Below are 15,770 nucleotides of genomic sequence, written 5' to 3' on the forward strand. Positions count from 1 at the left end.
GATGGCTATGCATGAAGCTTAAGGTGGTTTAGTCCCATGATTTTAATCATGCTATGTTAGGAAAGCAAGGATGGAGATTTTTAACTCAGCCAAACAGTTTGGTAAGCAACAAACTATATAAAGCTCAGTATTTCTGCTCTGGTTCATTTTTAGATCCTGGGCCTGTTGGAAATTATTTTACCAGGATCTAGATTTACTAACAAGTATGTTGGATTAACAACCTAATATGAATTCTAAAACAATGAAAATAAACACATATAAAGTTAGAAAACCTTACAGTGGGTGCAGCGGAATATTATGACTCCTTCCGTTCAGATCTCTAGCCCTTGATTCCTTTCTGTAGCAGAGCATCACCAAGATCTGAACTTGGATCTTCTTTTCTCCTTCTTTGATGCAGAATTTCCATAGTCTTACATACTATGATTGAGGTACCACTTGATGTGTGTGGGCACTACTCATCTCACAAGGATTTCGAAATTTTTCTCTCTTTTTCTCTCTTAATTTCGTGGCTTATGATCCATGCAAGAGAAGAGAACAAGGTTGCTTTATATAGGAAAAGGGAGAGCACAACTTTCCAAATAAACAGTTTCCTCTTTTACTGTGTAATTGATTAACTGCCTTATTTAGTGTGATCCACCACTTTCCTATTTTTGCTAGGCTTTGATTAGCAATTACATGGCAATTAAAAAATGAAAATAATAATTGGGAAACACAAACCATGTGGCCGGCCATAGGGTGATATGGGCCTCACTTGGATTTTGCAGTTTCCTCAATTTTATTTCTATTTCTCCAAAAATGCCATTTTTCCAATTCTAATCATTTAAATGCCAAAACTAATTATTTAATAACTAAAATAGATTATTAAATAATATTGTCATTTAAAATAATTATTAATTAGACATGCAAAGTCTCTCAATTAATAATTAAACCTAGAAACCCTTTTCTTTACAATTTCATCCTTAAACTGTGAGAATTCATAAAGTAGACATAGTCTAACTTTTAGAATTATAATTGATTAATTAAAATCAATTAACTGAGTCTTACAAGCAGTATGGTCTCAACTAGTATGGGGACCATGGGTCTATATAACCGAGCTTCCAATAAGTCGAACCGAATTTACCAAGTAAATTCCCTAACTTATTAATTCCTCATTGAATCCACACTTAGAACTTGGAATTGCACTCTCAGTCATATAGAACGCTCTATATGTTCCATGATATAGATACGTCATTAGTTATCCATTGTTATAACCCTAATGTGATCAATGATCCTCTATATAGATGATTTACACTGTAAAGGGATTAAATTACCGTAACACCCTACAATGTATTTTATCCTTAAAACACTTAACCATTGTATAAATGATATTTCACCTAAGTGAAATGAGATCTCCACCATTTATCTTCGTTTGGTTAAGCTCGAAGGAAATCATCCTTTACTTTCTATTTGCCAAATAGAAGCTATAGATTCCATATTTATGTTAGCGCTCCCACTCAATTGCATTACCGTGTTCCCAAAATGTACGTATCACCCTGACCCAAATGTAGGTTTAACTAACAAATCAAAGAACACGGATAACACTCTTGAGATTGAACCTAACCATATCAGGATTAAGATCATTTGATCTAGGATCAACAGGTGATATTGAATTGAATAGATATTACGGTAAATTTTAATATATCTAATCAAAGTTCAATATCGGTCCCTTCCGATGTATAATCCATACATCCGACACTGGTAAACTTTGCCAATGTCCTGGAAAGGACATAACACTTTTCCAAGGTGTAAGAATACTTATCGCTGATTATACCATGTCAGTCTAAATCCAGTGTTCTGACAAATCAGGGAATAAACTTTTGAACATATAATAAAGATTATATTCCACTGTGCTGACAACACTATAATCTTTAACAAACACATATGTTCTGGACTTAAAAGGAATTCATACATTATATACATATAATCATGAAATTAATCATGTGAACCATGCAACATAAAATGTTATTTTTGATTTTTATTAATAAGTAAATCTGATTATATGAAATGAGTTTTATTTAGGGCATAAAACCCAACAAACTCCCACTTGCACTAATATAAAACAAAAAGTGCATTTCAAATAATCATTAACACCTTGATATACCAATCAAGTGTAACAGTAGTAAACTCCTCGTAATAGGATCTGATAGGTTGAATTAAACACAACCTATTCTCCACCATTACTCTTCCTTAATCACAAAATCCTTGATAATGTGAAATTCCTCTCTATATGTCTACTTTCTTGGGATACTGGATTCTATACTTTTGGGCAACTACTCTTTGGTTATTCAGGAAGTAACCCTAGTAGTTAAGGCAAGTTGGAACAGTGCCACAAATGTATAGAACTTTCCTTAGACTGAATAAGTATCTTTCCTGCAACTTTTAACATTCAGTCTCTCTCTGGTAGACCAAGAGATTTCAGATAGGTTTTTACACTTCTCCAAAATCACTACTCCACCCCCCAAAGTAATCACCATCTCATCAGCAGACTTTCTAGCACACAGGCAAGTCTCGAAATCTGATGTGGTGTAGTCTAAGAGTTTTAAACACACCCTTATCGACTAACATATAGTTTCTCCTCTTAATCTTAAGATTTACTTGATTGTCTTCCAATGTTCCTCTCCTGGATTAATCTGATACCTACTCATTACTCCCACTCAACAGCAGGTGTCTGGTCTAAGGCATACAAAAGCATATATGAGACCTCTCATTGTTGATTTAAGAAATTCTTTCATGGCTTTATCTTCTCTGGAATAGTTGAGACTTTTCCTTAGATAAACAAAATCTATATCTAAGAAGTTGTGAAACTTCTATAGATTGCCATTGGAAAGAAAATGCTCCAGCATCTTATGCTTGCATTAGAGTAAGTAATTACCAGGTATACCACAAGCCATAGGTTTAGATAAACTCAAACCTATTATACTAGGAACATGAACTTTTGTTAAGTCCATTGAATAGACTTATGAATGAAAATTTCCTTTCATGTCCTTGTAACAGAAAACTTTAGGTTACTCCATGTGAATGGATCAAACCATAGTTCTATTGGCTTTCTTCTTAGTTTCTTATCTTGACAATCCATTACTTGTTTAAACTCACAATGGATTGTAATCACTAGTGTCTTCCAAGTTATAAGAAGGTGAGTTCCTAGAAACTCTCCCACTACAACAAGGTACCGTGAACTATGTCAAAGAAAACTAAATGGTATTGACCTCTTCAGTTGTGTTAAGACAAAAGAGGCAGTGGGATCATCTTGCAACGAATAAGATGATAGAACACTTATGGAATCAAGAAAAAATATCTCCTTTATTTGATACTTTATTTTCAGACTTAGTCATTTTCTTAGAAAAGTAGTATTTGTTTAAACAAACACTTTCTTGTCTAATGACTATGTGATGCTCCACCCCTAATCACTTAGACTAGCTAACAAACATGCAAACCAAGGTTAGCAGTTCTAGCTTTTCTTAAGATTTTGATTAGGTCATCCATGAATCTAGTAATGATTTACATTAAGTATACAACCATTGCATCATTCTGAAATTTTATTACCATAGAAGGATTTAGGCAACTACTAGTAACTAATCATCAATATGCAACACGAATTTCTGGGGAGGTAAGTTTGGATATAATTCAAAATCAAATTAATGATCTTTGAACTGCATATCTCCTAACTTTTTCTCCACTCCTATCAGTTCGCAAGATCTTTAACCACTTACCATTGCTAGAAATTCATGAAATTTTTCAAACATTTCAAATTTCTTTTGCGTAAGGTAAAATCTAGAGTGATCGTTTTAAGAATACAACGTAAACTCATATCCACCCCTGAATGTATACCCATCTGCGAATGAGATGAAATTACTTTCAATGGATATAGGCATATTAACTCTTTGCAGAGAATGATCTTGTCAAAACCACTATGAACAAGATACAAATGCCATAAATTTATAAAAAAAAATAGTTGTATCTTTTGATGACTTACTTTAGTTACATCAAAGAGTTCTTAGAATAGTGCAAGTGGATTCTGGTCACAGAATACTAAACTCATACAGTTTGAATCCATTGATAGAAAATGGTTATGAAACACTTGTGAAAGTGTAACTGTATAATTAGTCATTCTTTCTTGGACCACCACTACTAATCTAACTCTATGATTTGCCTATACAAGTAGGAGATATCTAAGATTGAGGATATATATCATTTTGGGATAGAATTCCGGGAATATAATCATATGCGTCATCTAATTTCTTAAGAGAAAATAAGACTTTATATGATTTATAGACCATTCATCCAATGATATGTCATTAAGCTGATTCGAAATGAATAAGCTAAGAGGAATTAGGATAATTTCGTTTTAAATAAGAATCCAACGATGCTCCGATTAGCGAGAGTCAAAGTAATCTTATTTATACAATCTTCTTGTTTCATATTGTAAAATACTAGTCTAAGGTATCATCAATTGATGAACAACTAGATGTTGCATATACAATATTTATCTTTCGAGATCTAACACTATTATGTTAGTCTAATGGTGAAAATCTATTAGGGATTTATCTCATTAAAAAAACAAGTCAAGTTAGACCAACAATGAAGATTCGAAATTAAACTACAATTTAATAACAGAAAATAACATGGTTCAATATAAATTCATACACAATTCAGAAATTATCAAGCATTTAGCAAGCAGGAATGACAAGTGAAAATACTAAAACATACAATCCTAAATAATTTCCAAGGTTTTCAACAAAATGATATCAGTGTCCCGTTTAGGCGAGAGTCAAAGCTACCATTCATTGAATAGAGTTGTCAGCTCATCTAAAATGTCAAACATTCTAAAGAACCTTTTATTCGATCAAGATGTGAATCCGCGTTGTCCCGTTTAGGCGAGAGTCAAGGCTATTCTATCTTATGAGCTTCCACCATTGTTTCATATTCTTGCAAGTCTTATACAGTCGCCACCATTAGGGTGAGCATAAACTATATAAAAAACTTACAAGATTACTTATCTTTCGAGATTAAACGGTGCTAACTTGCTAATGAACGTTCCTCCATTAGGGAGGATTACTCACTAAAACAAAAGCTATGTAAAACCAACAATGGAGATCGAATATCCTTATAATAATAAAGCTCATTATTTAATGAAGGTTGTATTTTCTTCTAATATTTATTTTAATCCATTTATTTTAAATATATATTTATTTAATTAAAATTTCCAATTTAGAATGAAAAATTCTAAATATAAATTTTAATTTAATATTTATAAATTATACTTAGATGGATTTGAAAATAACATGAATTATTTCCATCTTAGTAATAATTTCCATAAATATTTGGAAAATTATTCAATTTAAGTTGTTTCAAAATTAATTTAAATTAATTTACAACTCAAATTTAATTTTCTATAAATATATATTGCATTTCGAAAATGCTTTAAAATAAAATAAAATAAATCCTGGAAAATTACTCTAATTTTATGTTGGCCCCAAATTAATAAAAATTAATTTTCAACAAAAAATATAATTTTCCTATTTAATTAAATATCCAAGAAAAATTTAAAATATTTAAGTATCATGATTAAAAAATCAACTTAAATATTAATTTTCTATTTAATTAAATATACTAGAAAAATACTTCAAGCAAAACATATAATATCTATCTAGACTTTCATAGACTAATTAATCCAATTTCTAATTATAATATATTTTAGTTCATTTATTTTAATTAATCATTAAATGAAAAAATCTATGATTTAAGTTGGTCCAAAATTAAATAAATAATTTTCAACTTTAATCTATTTTTCAAATAAAATTCAAAATTTCTACATTAAAGAAATGTAATTTCGAAATTTTGGGAAATGATTAATAAAATAAAAATAAAATATATTTTGAAAATTATTCAAACTTAAGTTATTCTGAAATAAGATTCCAAACTTAAAATAATTTTCAACTTTAATTAAATAACATGAAAATAACAATATTAAAGTATCATGATGAAAATCAACTTAGATATTGAAATTTTCAATTTAATTAAATGTATTAAATTCAAGAAACAAATAATTAAGTAAAGAGGAAACTTAATTATTAATTCTAGTTTAATACTAGGAAAATATTCTAAACTTAGATTGTACCAAAATTAATTATGAGACAATTAATTTCACAATCAATGATATTTTCCTATTTAATATTAGAAATAATAACTAGTACTAGAAATAACTATCTAGAATATATCATTGACTAAGTGTTTTTCTAAAATTAACTTTAAAATATTACAATGAAAAATAAATTTCATATATTTTAAAAGTTAATTATATTGCTAATTCAATTTTAATTAGGTTAGACTAATATAATTAACCTAATACAATTATTTAAATAAGGCAAATGGGCCTTCACAATTGGGGTAGTTCATGTGAGGGGGAGCTGGGTTCAGTATGTCGTACCCACTTCTATGGCCCCCAACTCTCACACAAGGCCCAAAAGAGAGGAATTTAACCTTAAAATAAACAATTGTTATTCATTGAATAAGCCCAAATCTAATTGGACCTAAATAAATTTCCTTATGTCAAAATTTATTTTAGCAACCTAGTCCATTTACTTAGTAAAAACTTAAATGGGCTTCCTATATGCATCTAAGCCCAAAAGCAAACATATAGGCTCACACAGGTCAAATGATTTGGATGGACCCTATCATGTTACTAGGTTTACACAGATGAAAGAAGTACAAAAATTTACATGTTACAAATTATTTATAAGATCTATTGACAATTGGACTATGATTAAAATCAGATCATTGGATCTGTCAACAAGTTAATCATAGCAATTTAGATCAGATAAATAATAGGTTTGTTAAAAAGTTTTGAATAAACAATATAAATAAACAAACATTGTCCATGTAACAGATGTGGAATAAGATATTAATATAATTAAACTATTATTCTTAAACTAACCAAATAAAGGAAACTAATTTTAAAATATCTAGGTTTATTTGATTCAAATTAAATATCTAATAAGATCAATGATTTGAAAGGAAAGAATCTTCAATATCACTTTCAGATCTTATAATTTAATAAACCAATTTTAAAATAGATTTGGTTAGATAATTATTATTTTAGGAATAAAATAATAAATGAATAATAATTACCATAATTATATGTCAAAATATCTCAAATTAAGCAATATTCAAATCTCTACAAAATATCTATGTTATTTAAATATTTAAGATATGATTTATAAATTTCCAATAAGAAAAAAAAAATGATATATATAGAAAAAAATATCATTTTTAAACTTATAATTTATAAATAATCAAATATTTAACAAAATAACAAATTTTGAATTTGAAAATATTATGGTAAGTATATCTATAAAAATATCTATGTTAATTTCAAATTTATTAATTATTTAATTTGTCATATAAGATAATTTTAACATAATATTTTAAATAAAAAGACAAAGTTACCTTTTAATTTAAAATATCTTAAATATCAAAATATCTAACCTTATAATTAAATAATAAATAAATATTAAAGAAGTTAACAAATTTTTAAATCTGACCATAATAGGAAATATTTAAAATTGGAAACATTCCAAAATAGAAATATTTAAAAAATTGGAAAAATTACAAATTGAAAATATTTAAAATTGGAAACATTTCAATTTAGAAATATTTAAAATTGGAAAAATAAATTTTGGGAAACAATCCCATGAAAAAATTGGATTTTTGGGAAAAAAAAATCCCAAAAATCGCAACTTTTTGGGAAACTGCCACTAGGGCTGCACGTGCAGCCCAGATAGGCTGCAAAACCAGCCTTGCGCGCGCGGAGCAGGGGAATTGCAGCCCCATCTGCCGAGAAAACTCGGCGGGCTGCAGGGTTCCCAAGCGAGACGCACGGGCGTGCTGCTGGGTGAATGACCGAGGTACGCGCGCGGATGGAGAGGCTGATCCGAGGGTCTGGTGCGCATGAGCACCACCCTCGACAGCCTTGAATCTCGATTTTCCAAAATTCATATCTTTCTCAATTTTTATCGGAATCGAGTTCCGTAAAAAACAAAATTGCTTAATTTTTCACAAGGAATCCAAATAAAATATTTTCAAAAATTGAAAAAATATTTTTCATGGAAAACGAAACTGTACAACATCAACATTCATCAACTAACACATAAACCACATGAAACCATGCAATCATCGTTTTAATTCATATTACATGAAAGTAAATCATTACCATGGCTCTGGTGCCAGTTGTTGGAAATTATTTTACCAGGATCTAGATTTACTAACAAGTATGTTGGATTAACAACCTAATATGAATTCTAAAACAATGAAAATAAACACATATAAAGTTAGAAAACCTTACAGTGGGTGCAGCGGAATATTATGACTCCTTCCGTTCAGATCTCTAGCCCTTGATTCCTTTCTGTAGCAGAGCATCACCAAGATCTGAACCTGGATCTTCTTTTCTCCTTCTTTGATGCAGAATTTCCATAGTCTTACATACTATGATTGAGGTACCACTTGATGTGTGTGGGCACTACTCATCTCACAAGGATTTCGAAATTTTTCTCTCTTTTTCTCTCTTAATTTCGTGGCTTATGATCCATGCAAGAGAAGAGAACAAGGTTGCTTTATATAGGAAAAGGGAGAGCACAACTTTCCAAATAAACAGTTTCCTCTTTTACTGTGTAATTGATTAACTGCCTTATTTAGTGTGATCCACCACTTTCCTATTTTTGCTAGGCTTTGATTAGCAATTACATGGCAATTAAAAAATGAAAATAATAATTGGGAAACACAAACCATGTGGCCGGCCATAGGGTGATATGGGCCTCACTTGGATTTTGCAGTTTCCTCAATTTTATTTCTATTTCTCCAAAAATGCCATTTTTCCAATTCTAATCATTTAAATGCCAAAACTAATTATTTAATAACTAAAATAGATTATTAAATAATATTGTCATTTAAAATAATTATTAATTAGACATGCAAAGTCTCTCAATTAATAATTAAACCTAGAAACCCTTTTCTTTACAATTTCATCCTTAAACTGTGAGAATTCATAAAGTAGACATAGTCTAACTTTTAGAATTATAATTGATTAATTAAAATCAATTAACTGAGTCTTACAAGCAGTATGGTCTCAACTAGTATGGGGACCATGGGTCTATATAACCGAGCTTCCAATAAGTCGAACCGAATTTACCAAGTAAATTCCCTAACTTATTAATTCCTCATTGAATCCACACTTAGAACTTGGAATTGCACTCTCAGTCATATAGAACGCTCTATATGTTCCATGATATAGATACGTCATTAGTTATCCATTGTTATAACCCTAATGTGATCAATGATCCTCTATATAGATGATTTACACTGTAAAGGGATTAAATTACCGTAACACCCTACAATGTATTTTATCCTTAAAACACTTAACCATTGTATAAATGATATTTCACCTAAGTGAAATGAGATCTCCACCATTTATCTTCGTTTGGTTAAGCTCGAAGGAAATCATCCTTTACTTTCTATTTGCCAAATAGAAGCTATAGATTCCATATTTATGTTAGCGCTCCCACTCAATTGCATTACCGTGTTCCCAAAATGTACGTATCACCCTGACCCAAATGTAGGTTTAACTAACAAATCAAAGAACACGGATAACACTCTTGAGATTGAACCTAACCATATCAGGATTAAGATCATTTGATCTAGGATCAACAGGTGATATTGAATTGAATAGATATTACGGTAAATTTTAATATATCTAATCAAAGTTCAATATCGGTCCCTTCCGATGTATACTCCATACATCCGACACTGGTAAACTTTGCCAATGTCCTGGAAAGGACATAACACTTTTCCAAGGTGTAAGAATACTTATCGCTGATTATACCATGTCAGTCTAAATCCAGTGTTCTGACAAATCAGGGAATAAACTTTTGAACATATAATAAAGATTATATTCCACTGTGCTGACAACACTATAATCTTTAACAAACACATATGTTCTGGACTTAAAAGGAATTCATACATTATATACATATAATCATGAAATTAATCATGTGAACCATGCAACATAAAATGTTATTTTTGATCTTTATTAATAAGTAAATCTGATTATATGAAATGAGTTTTATTTAGGGCATAAAACCCAACAGGGCAGCCTTGGCTTCTTGATGATTCAAATCCTTTTGTTAGTTCTGTTTCACCTACCTTGGCCGGTAATAAGGTATCATCTTTGATGAAAGTTAATGAGCATGTTTGGGATTTGAAAGTTATTTTTGATGTTGAATGCTAGAGATCAGAGTTGTATCCTTGCAATCCCTTAATTATTAAATGTTATGTGATCGTATACTTATTAGTTACACTGCGGTCGCGGTAGTAAACGGGTTATGTCGTATTCACAGGGAGGCAAATTACTACTAAAAATTAGTATAAATAGAATATGGTAGAAATTGAAACGAAGTAAAAAAAAAATGGTGAGTGAAAGGGGATGATCAGATAAAGAGCTTAGTAAGGTAGAGATGTAGTTTTGTAAATCCTATTCTAACACCGATATAAATTCAGAACGCGGTTGCAATTCTACACCGTTAATTACAACCGGAAGATATATATGTTATGAGAACAAATTAAATAATATCTTGAATAAATTGAATCTCACATCTAACTTAACAGCATACCATATTATATATCATAAAATGACATTAGAGGGATTTCATTAGTTTCAAAAAAAAATTAGTTTAGAAATAAAATTTTTAAAATGGAATTAGTGTGTGATATAATTTTATTTTTTTGAGATAATAGTGTGAGATATAATTGATTATATATATGTATGTATAATTTAGTAACTAAGTAACTTGCTACAATTTTTTATAACTAGTTATAAGTTATGAAATAATTAATTTTGTAATTTCGTTGTATTTCTTTATATTATAGGGGTTCGGCATAATTTTGTGTGTAGCGTATTTGGGCTTGCAATTATAGGTATATACTTTTACTAACTTTTTCTTAATATATAATTAATTATCAATGCATGTTAGTTGAGTTTGAATATCTTAAATATTCATCCGTAGTGAAGTAGGTTCTGCGAATACATGTACTGCGGTCGGATGGGTGGATTAATTTTGTATTGTTTATCTGTTTTGTTTGTTATTTTAGGCACTTGTAAAATTTTTGGGAACGTCCAATTACAGCCGTTATCTTTGCCGAAATTTCGTAGAATTAGGATAAATCTTACTAAAACCATTCATAATATAGTTAATTATAACATAGTAATAAGAAGTTAGGTCACATAAAAAATAATAATATTCACATTTATGTAAACTTTTTAATTTTACCAACATTCTAATCAACTAAACAACCTAATAACATGAACTAATGTAAAACGAAAATTTGAGTAATTTTTAGATTAATATGAATAAATTGTGTGAGAGACTTAGTTAGTTACATTGTGTAATTAGTAACTAGATATAATTAGTTACTAAATAAATTAACAAAATAAACATATAAAATCCTTCTTTTTTTTTTTTTTCTTTCATTTGAGAGGTTCAATGTGGATTTTTATTTTTCAAAGAAAATAAAGAGCAAAAGTTAATTAAAAGGGGAAATATTAGTTAATACCTTTATTGCTTTACCAAAAATTTTTCCCCTCAATTTTATTTATTAAAAATATTTAACATTTTAATAACATTCTAATCAACAAAACAACCTAATAATATGAACTAATCTAAAACGAGAATTTGAGTAATTTATAAATTAATATGAATAAATTGTGAGAAACTTAGTTAGTTACATTGTGTAATTAGTAACTAGCTATAAGTAGTTACTAAATACTGAATTTTTTTGGATAGGATTTTTGTTATGGATAAATCATGGATGCGTGAGGAGAGAGACACACTGCGATTTCAAGTAGGGTTCGATGCATTTTTAGAGTTTGCCTTAAAGAATTCTACAAATCACGATCGTATTCATTGTCCGTGTGTAGATTGTTGTAATGTATCTAAAGGGAATATTACAATGATTAAGGACCATGTGTATTTACGAGGTTTCAATAGAAGTTATACTAATTGGTATTACCATGGCGAACATTTACCTAATGATCCATATCCATTAGGAAAGCGGGGGGTAGATGATATCGAGGGTAATGATTTCGATGATTATCCATTGGACTTGCTTAACGAAGCACAGGAGGAATTTCTTAATGATCCTGAGAAATTCGATAATTTTCTTAGTGATGCTGATAAACCTCTGTTCGATGGTTGTAAAAAACTAAGATTACCAACAATGGTAAAGTTTTACAACATAAAAGCAGAAAATGGAGTGAGCGATAAATGTTTTACTCAATTTTTAGCTGCTTTTAAAGATATCTTACCATTTGCCAACTGCTTTTCGGAATCTACTTATGAAGTGAAAAAAACGTTAAATTCTATAGGATTGAAGTATGAAAAAATTCATGCATGTCCGAACGATTGTATTTTATATCGTAAGGAATATGCAGACATGAATTATTGCCCGACTTGCGGTTTATCCCGCTATAAAGTAAACAAGAGTAAGGAGAATAGGAAACTTATCCCCCAAAAAGTGATGTGGTACATGCCTTTGATTCCGCGACTGAAACGATTATATCGTAGTGCGTAACATTCTCGAAAATTTGATTTGGCATGAGACCAAGAGAGTGAAAGATGGAAAACTTAGACATCCTGCAGATTCCCAAGCTTGGAAAAAAGTGAACTACATAAATCCTGAATTCAAATCTGAACCAAGACACATTCGTCTCGGTCTGTCTGCGGATGGAGTAAATCCACATAGATCTCTAAGTAGTCGTCATAGTTCTTGGGTTGACAACAACGTTGGAGTAAAAACTGACGAGCTTGGTTTTACTTTGGTTGATTTAAGTAAGAGAGGAAGCAAGAATGATCCATTCATCATGGCTAGCCAAGCAGCTCAAGTTTTTTACATTTCTGATCCGGCTAATGATAAATGGTCTATTGTTTTATCGACACCAGAGAGGAGGTTCTTAGAGACTGAAGAGGATGAGGAGAATGCTGACTTATGTTACGATGACTTCATTGTTGGACAACCAATTCATGAGCAACTCATGGGAATTGATCGTAACATTGAGGAAGACGACGCTGAATACATTAGAAACGATATCAATGAGGGAATATGGGTCAATTGTGATTCAGGCAAACATAAACAAAAAAAGAAAAGAAAACGTGTCTAATTGGTAACTTGATATATAGCTTACTTTATATTGTGGTTGTGAATGGTCCTGAATACTTAACAATTTGTTTATGCTTTTAATATTTCATATACACTACTTGTTATATATGTAGCTAACTTTGAAGTTTGTTTGTTAATGGTGTAGACATGGCGAACTCAGAATCAGGATCTGATTCGGGAGCAGAAAATGAGTGTCCAACCACAATACCTACACGAGGGCCGACGCAAATGAATGAAATATCCAAACTAATGGATCAGGGCAAAAGAGTGGCCCTCGAAGTTAATGATAAAGGTCAATACTGTGGAAAAAGCTACGCGAAGCTCGTATCCACTCTGGGAGTCAGATGTCGGCAGACAATAGGGTTGGCTTATAAAAACTGGAAAGAAGTCAACCAGACTCTGAAAAATAAAGTTTGGAAAGACATTCAGGTAAGCTATTATTTGTTAGAATTTTGATTTGTTTTTCTATTACTCCAAATGTTGACTCTAACCGTGTTTGTTTTCCTTCAAAATAGACGGGGTTCATTGTGCCGGACACCTTCAAACATGATTGTCTCATCCTAGCTGGGAAGTTAATGAAAGACTTCAAGAATAGGATGACAAAAGACATCATAATGCCCGCGTTGAAAGAGAATGATCTGGGACGACTGGCACAAGTCCCTGAAAAGCACCCCGAGATCGACGCTGCTGATTGGTGCAAATTTGTTGAAAGTCGACTAACTCCTGAATTTCTGGTACGCTAATTATATTAACACTAAGATAAACTCTTAAATACAAGTACATGTATCTAATGTATTTTTTTGGCATTGTAGGAATTGAGTAAGGTGCAACGTGAACGTTCCTCAAAAATTCAATCCAGACATCGAAGTGGTCGGAGTGGAATGGTGAACGTACGGGAAGCTGTGGTAAGTAATACTTAAAATTTAATGTGCTATAATGTGCTATACAATTTAATTGGTACTCATTTCATTGTTATAACGTTATGTAGAAAAAGGACCTCGAAGTTGCAGATCCTCCCCGCCACCGTGTTTGGATTAAATCTCGCACCAAGAGTAGAAAACTTGTCACTGATTACGACAAGGAAATTGCCGAGAAGATAGTAAGTATATATTAATCCTTAATTGAGTTCTACTCATGAGTTAGTGTATATAATTCATATACTAATTGCTTGAATATATGCGTGCATTAGGCTCAATTAGAGGAGAAGCTTAGTCAGGGACAAATTCAGGTCCAGGGCCAAAACGATATCCTCACGTTGTGCGCTCGGGACACCAGAGCATCCTGGACGTGTCAGGGCTGCTGGGTATGCTATTACTTCAAATGTTAATTATTTAGTTACACAAATGAAATCGTTGCTAATTTGCATTTTATGATTTGTAGGTTCCTGACCAGGGCATCTCAACTGTTCGGCAGGAAGAAAAGGGAAGTGTCTGATGTTGTGGCTCGGCAAGCGAAGGAGATTGAAAAATTAAAAGCCGAAGTCCAATCCCTTAAGCAGCAGAGGAACGCTGCCGAACAAGAGGAAGAAGGAGAGGTGGCTGGTGAGGCGTATGTTCCACAACCATACGCTCCTCAGGATGAGGTACAACCACAAATTTATGCTGAGGAGTTCATTTCCCTCAACGACCAAGGTATCCTATACAATTTTGAGGACCATGCGGCCCTTAATCAGACAGTACATCTCTGCTCTGACAACATCGACAATATTGTGGCCCGAGGGTATTTGTACGAGCATGTGGGTACGATCAAAGTTCACTGCCAGGATTACGATGATTCACATGCTCGGATCATGGTTACGGAAATCCTGCAAGAGGACGCTGAAATCCCAGTCCCAATTGAAGAGTGCAGATATGTTAGGGACGTGTACCAGATGTTCCTTCCTTGGCCTAAACACTTAATTTTAACAACCGAGGTAACTTCTCAACTGAAATTAATTATTAATGATTAGTGGAGTTTGAATATCTTCAATATTCATCCGTAGTGAAGTAGGTTCTGCGAATATATGTGCTGCGGTGGGATGGATGAACAAACTACTGTTATATATGTGTTATTTGTCGTTATACAGCCATGTTCAAAATTTTTGGGGTCATTCAATTACAACCGTTATGCTGCCGAAATTTCGGTAGAATTTAGATAAAATTTGATATATATATTATGTTCTGTTTTGTTTAGGGTCCACTCGCTCAACCGCCCTCAAGACGTGATGCGTCAAAGGGGAAAGCTCCGATGCTTTCTCCACAAGGCCGTGGTGCACGGGAAGATGACTTGTTCACGGAAGAGAAGATGGCGTTGATCCCTAATTCGCTAAAATGGATGATTCATGAATTCCTAAGGCTCAAAGATAAACGTGATATAATCACAATTCCTGTCCCCCGAGCATTCATTGCACCGCGTACCCAGATCACGTTATCTGGAGAGGATTTGCAGCAGGTTGCTACGTGTGACTACATCGGCAACCAGGGAATGCTGTTTGGAATGATGTATACTCTTCTTTAATCTAATTAACCTTATATCAAATTATAGTTAAA

The 15,770-nt window shown here is 31.8% G+C and overlaps 1 protein-coding gene across 1 annotated transcript; it reads left to right on the top strand.

Moving 5' to 3' along the window:
- The first annotated feature begins 10,822 nt into the window (after positions 1-10,822).
- Positions 10,823-14,479, top strand: LOC133034639 (uncharacterized). Its single transcript, XM_061109855.1, has 5 exons — positions 10,823-11,004; positions 13,388-13,671; positions 13,758-13,976; positions 14,055-14,147; positions 14,231-14,479. The coding sequence occupies exons 2-5, from the start codon at positions 13,390-13,392 to the stop codon at positions 14,354-14,356; spliced, it is 720 nt and encodes a 239-aa protein (XP_060965838.1). The 5' UTR covers positions 10,823-11,004; positions 13,388-13,389; the 3' UTR covers positions 14,357-14,479.
- Positions 14,480-15,770: the final 1,291 nt, after the last annotated feature.

This window comes from Cannabis sativa, chromosome 2 (genome assembly GCF_029168945.1).
Source record: "Cannabis sativa cultivar Pink pepper isolate KNU-18-1 chromosome 2, ASM2916894v1, whole genome shotgun sequence".
Classification (NCBI taxonomy): Eukaryota; Viridiplantae; Streptophyta; class Magnoliopsida; order Rosales; family Cannabaceae; genus Cannabis; species Cannabis sativa.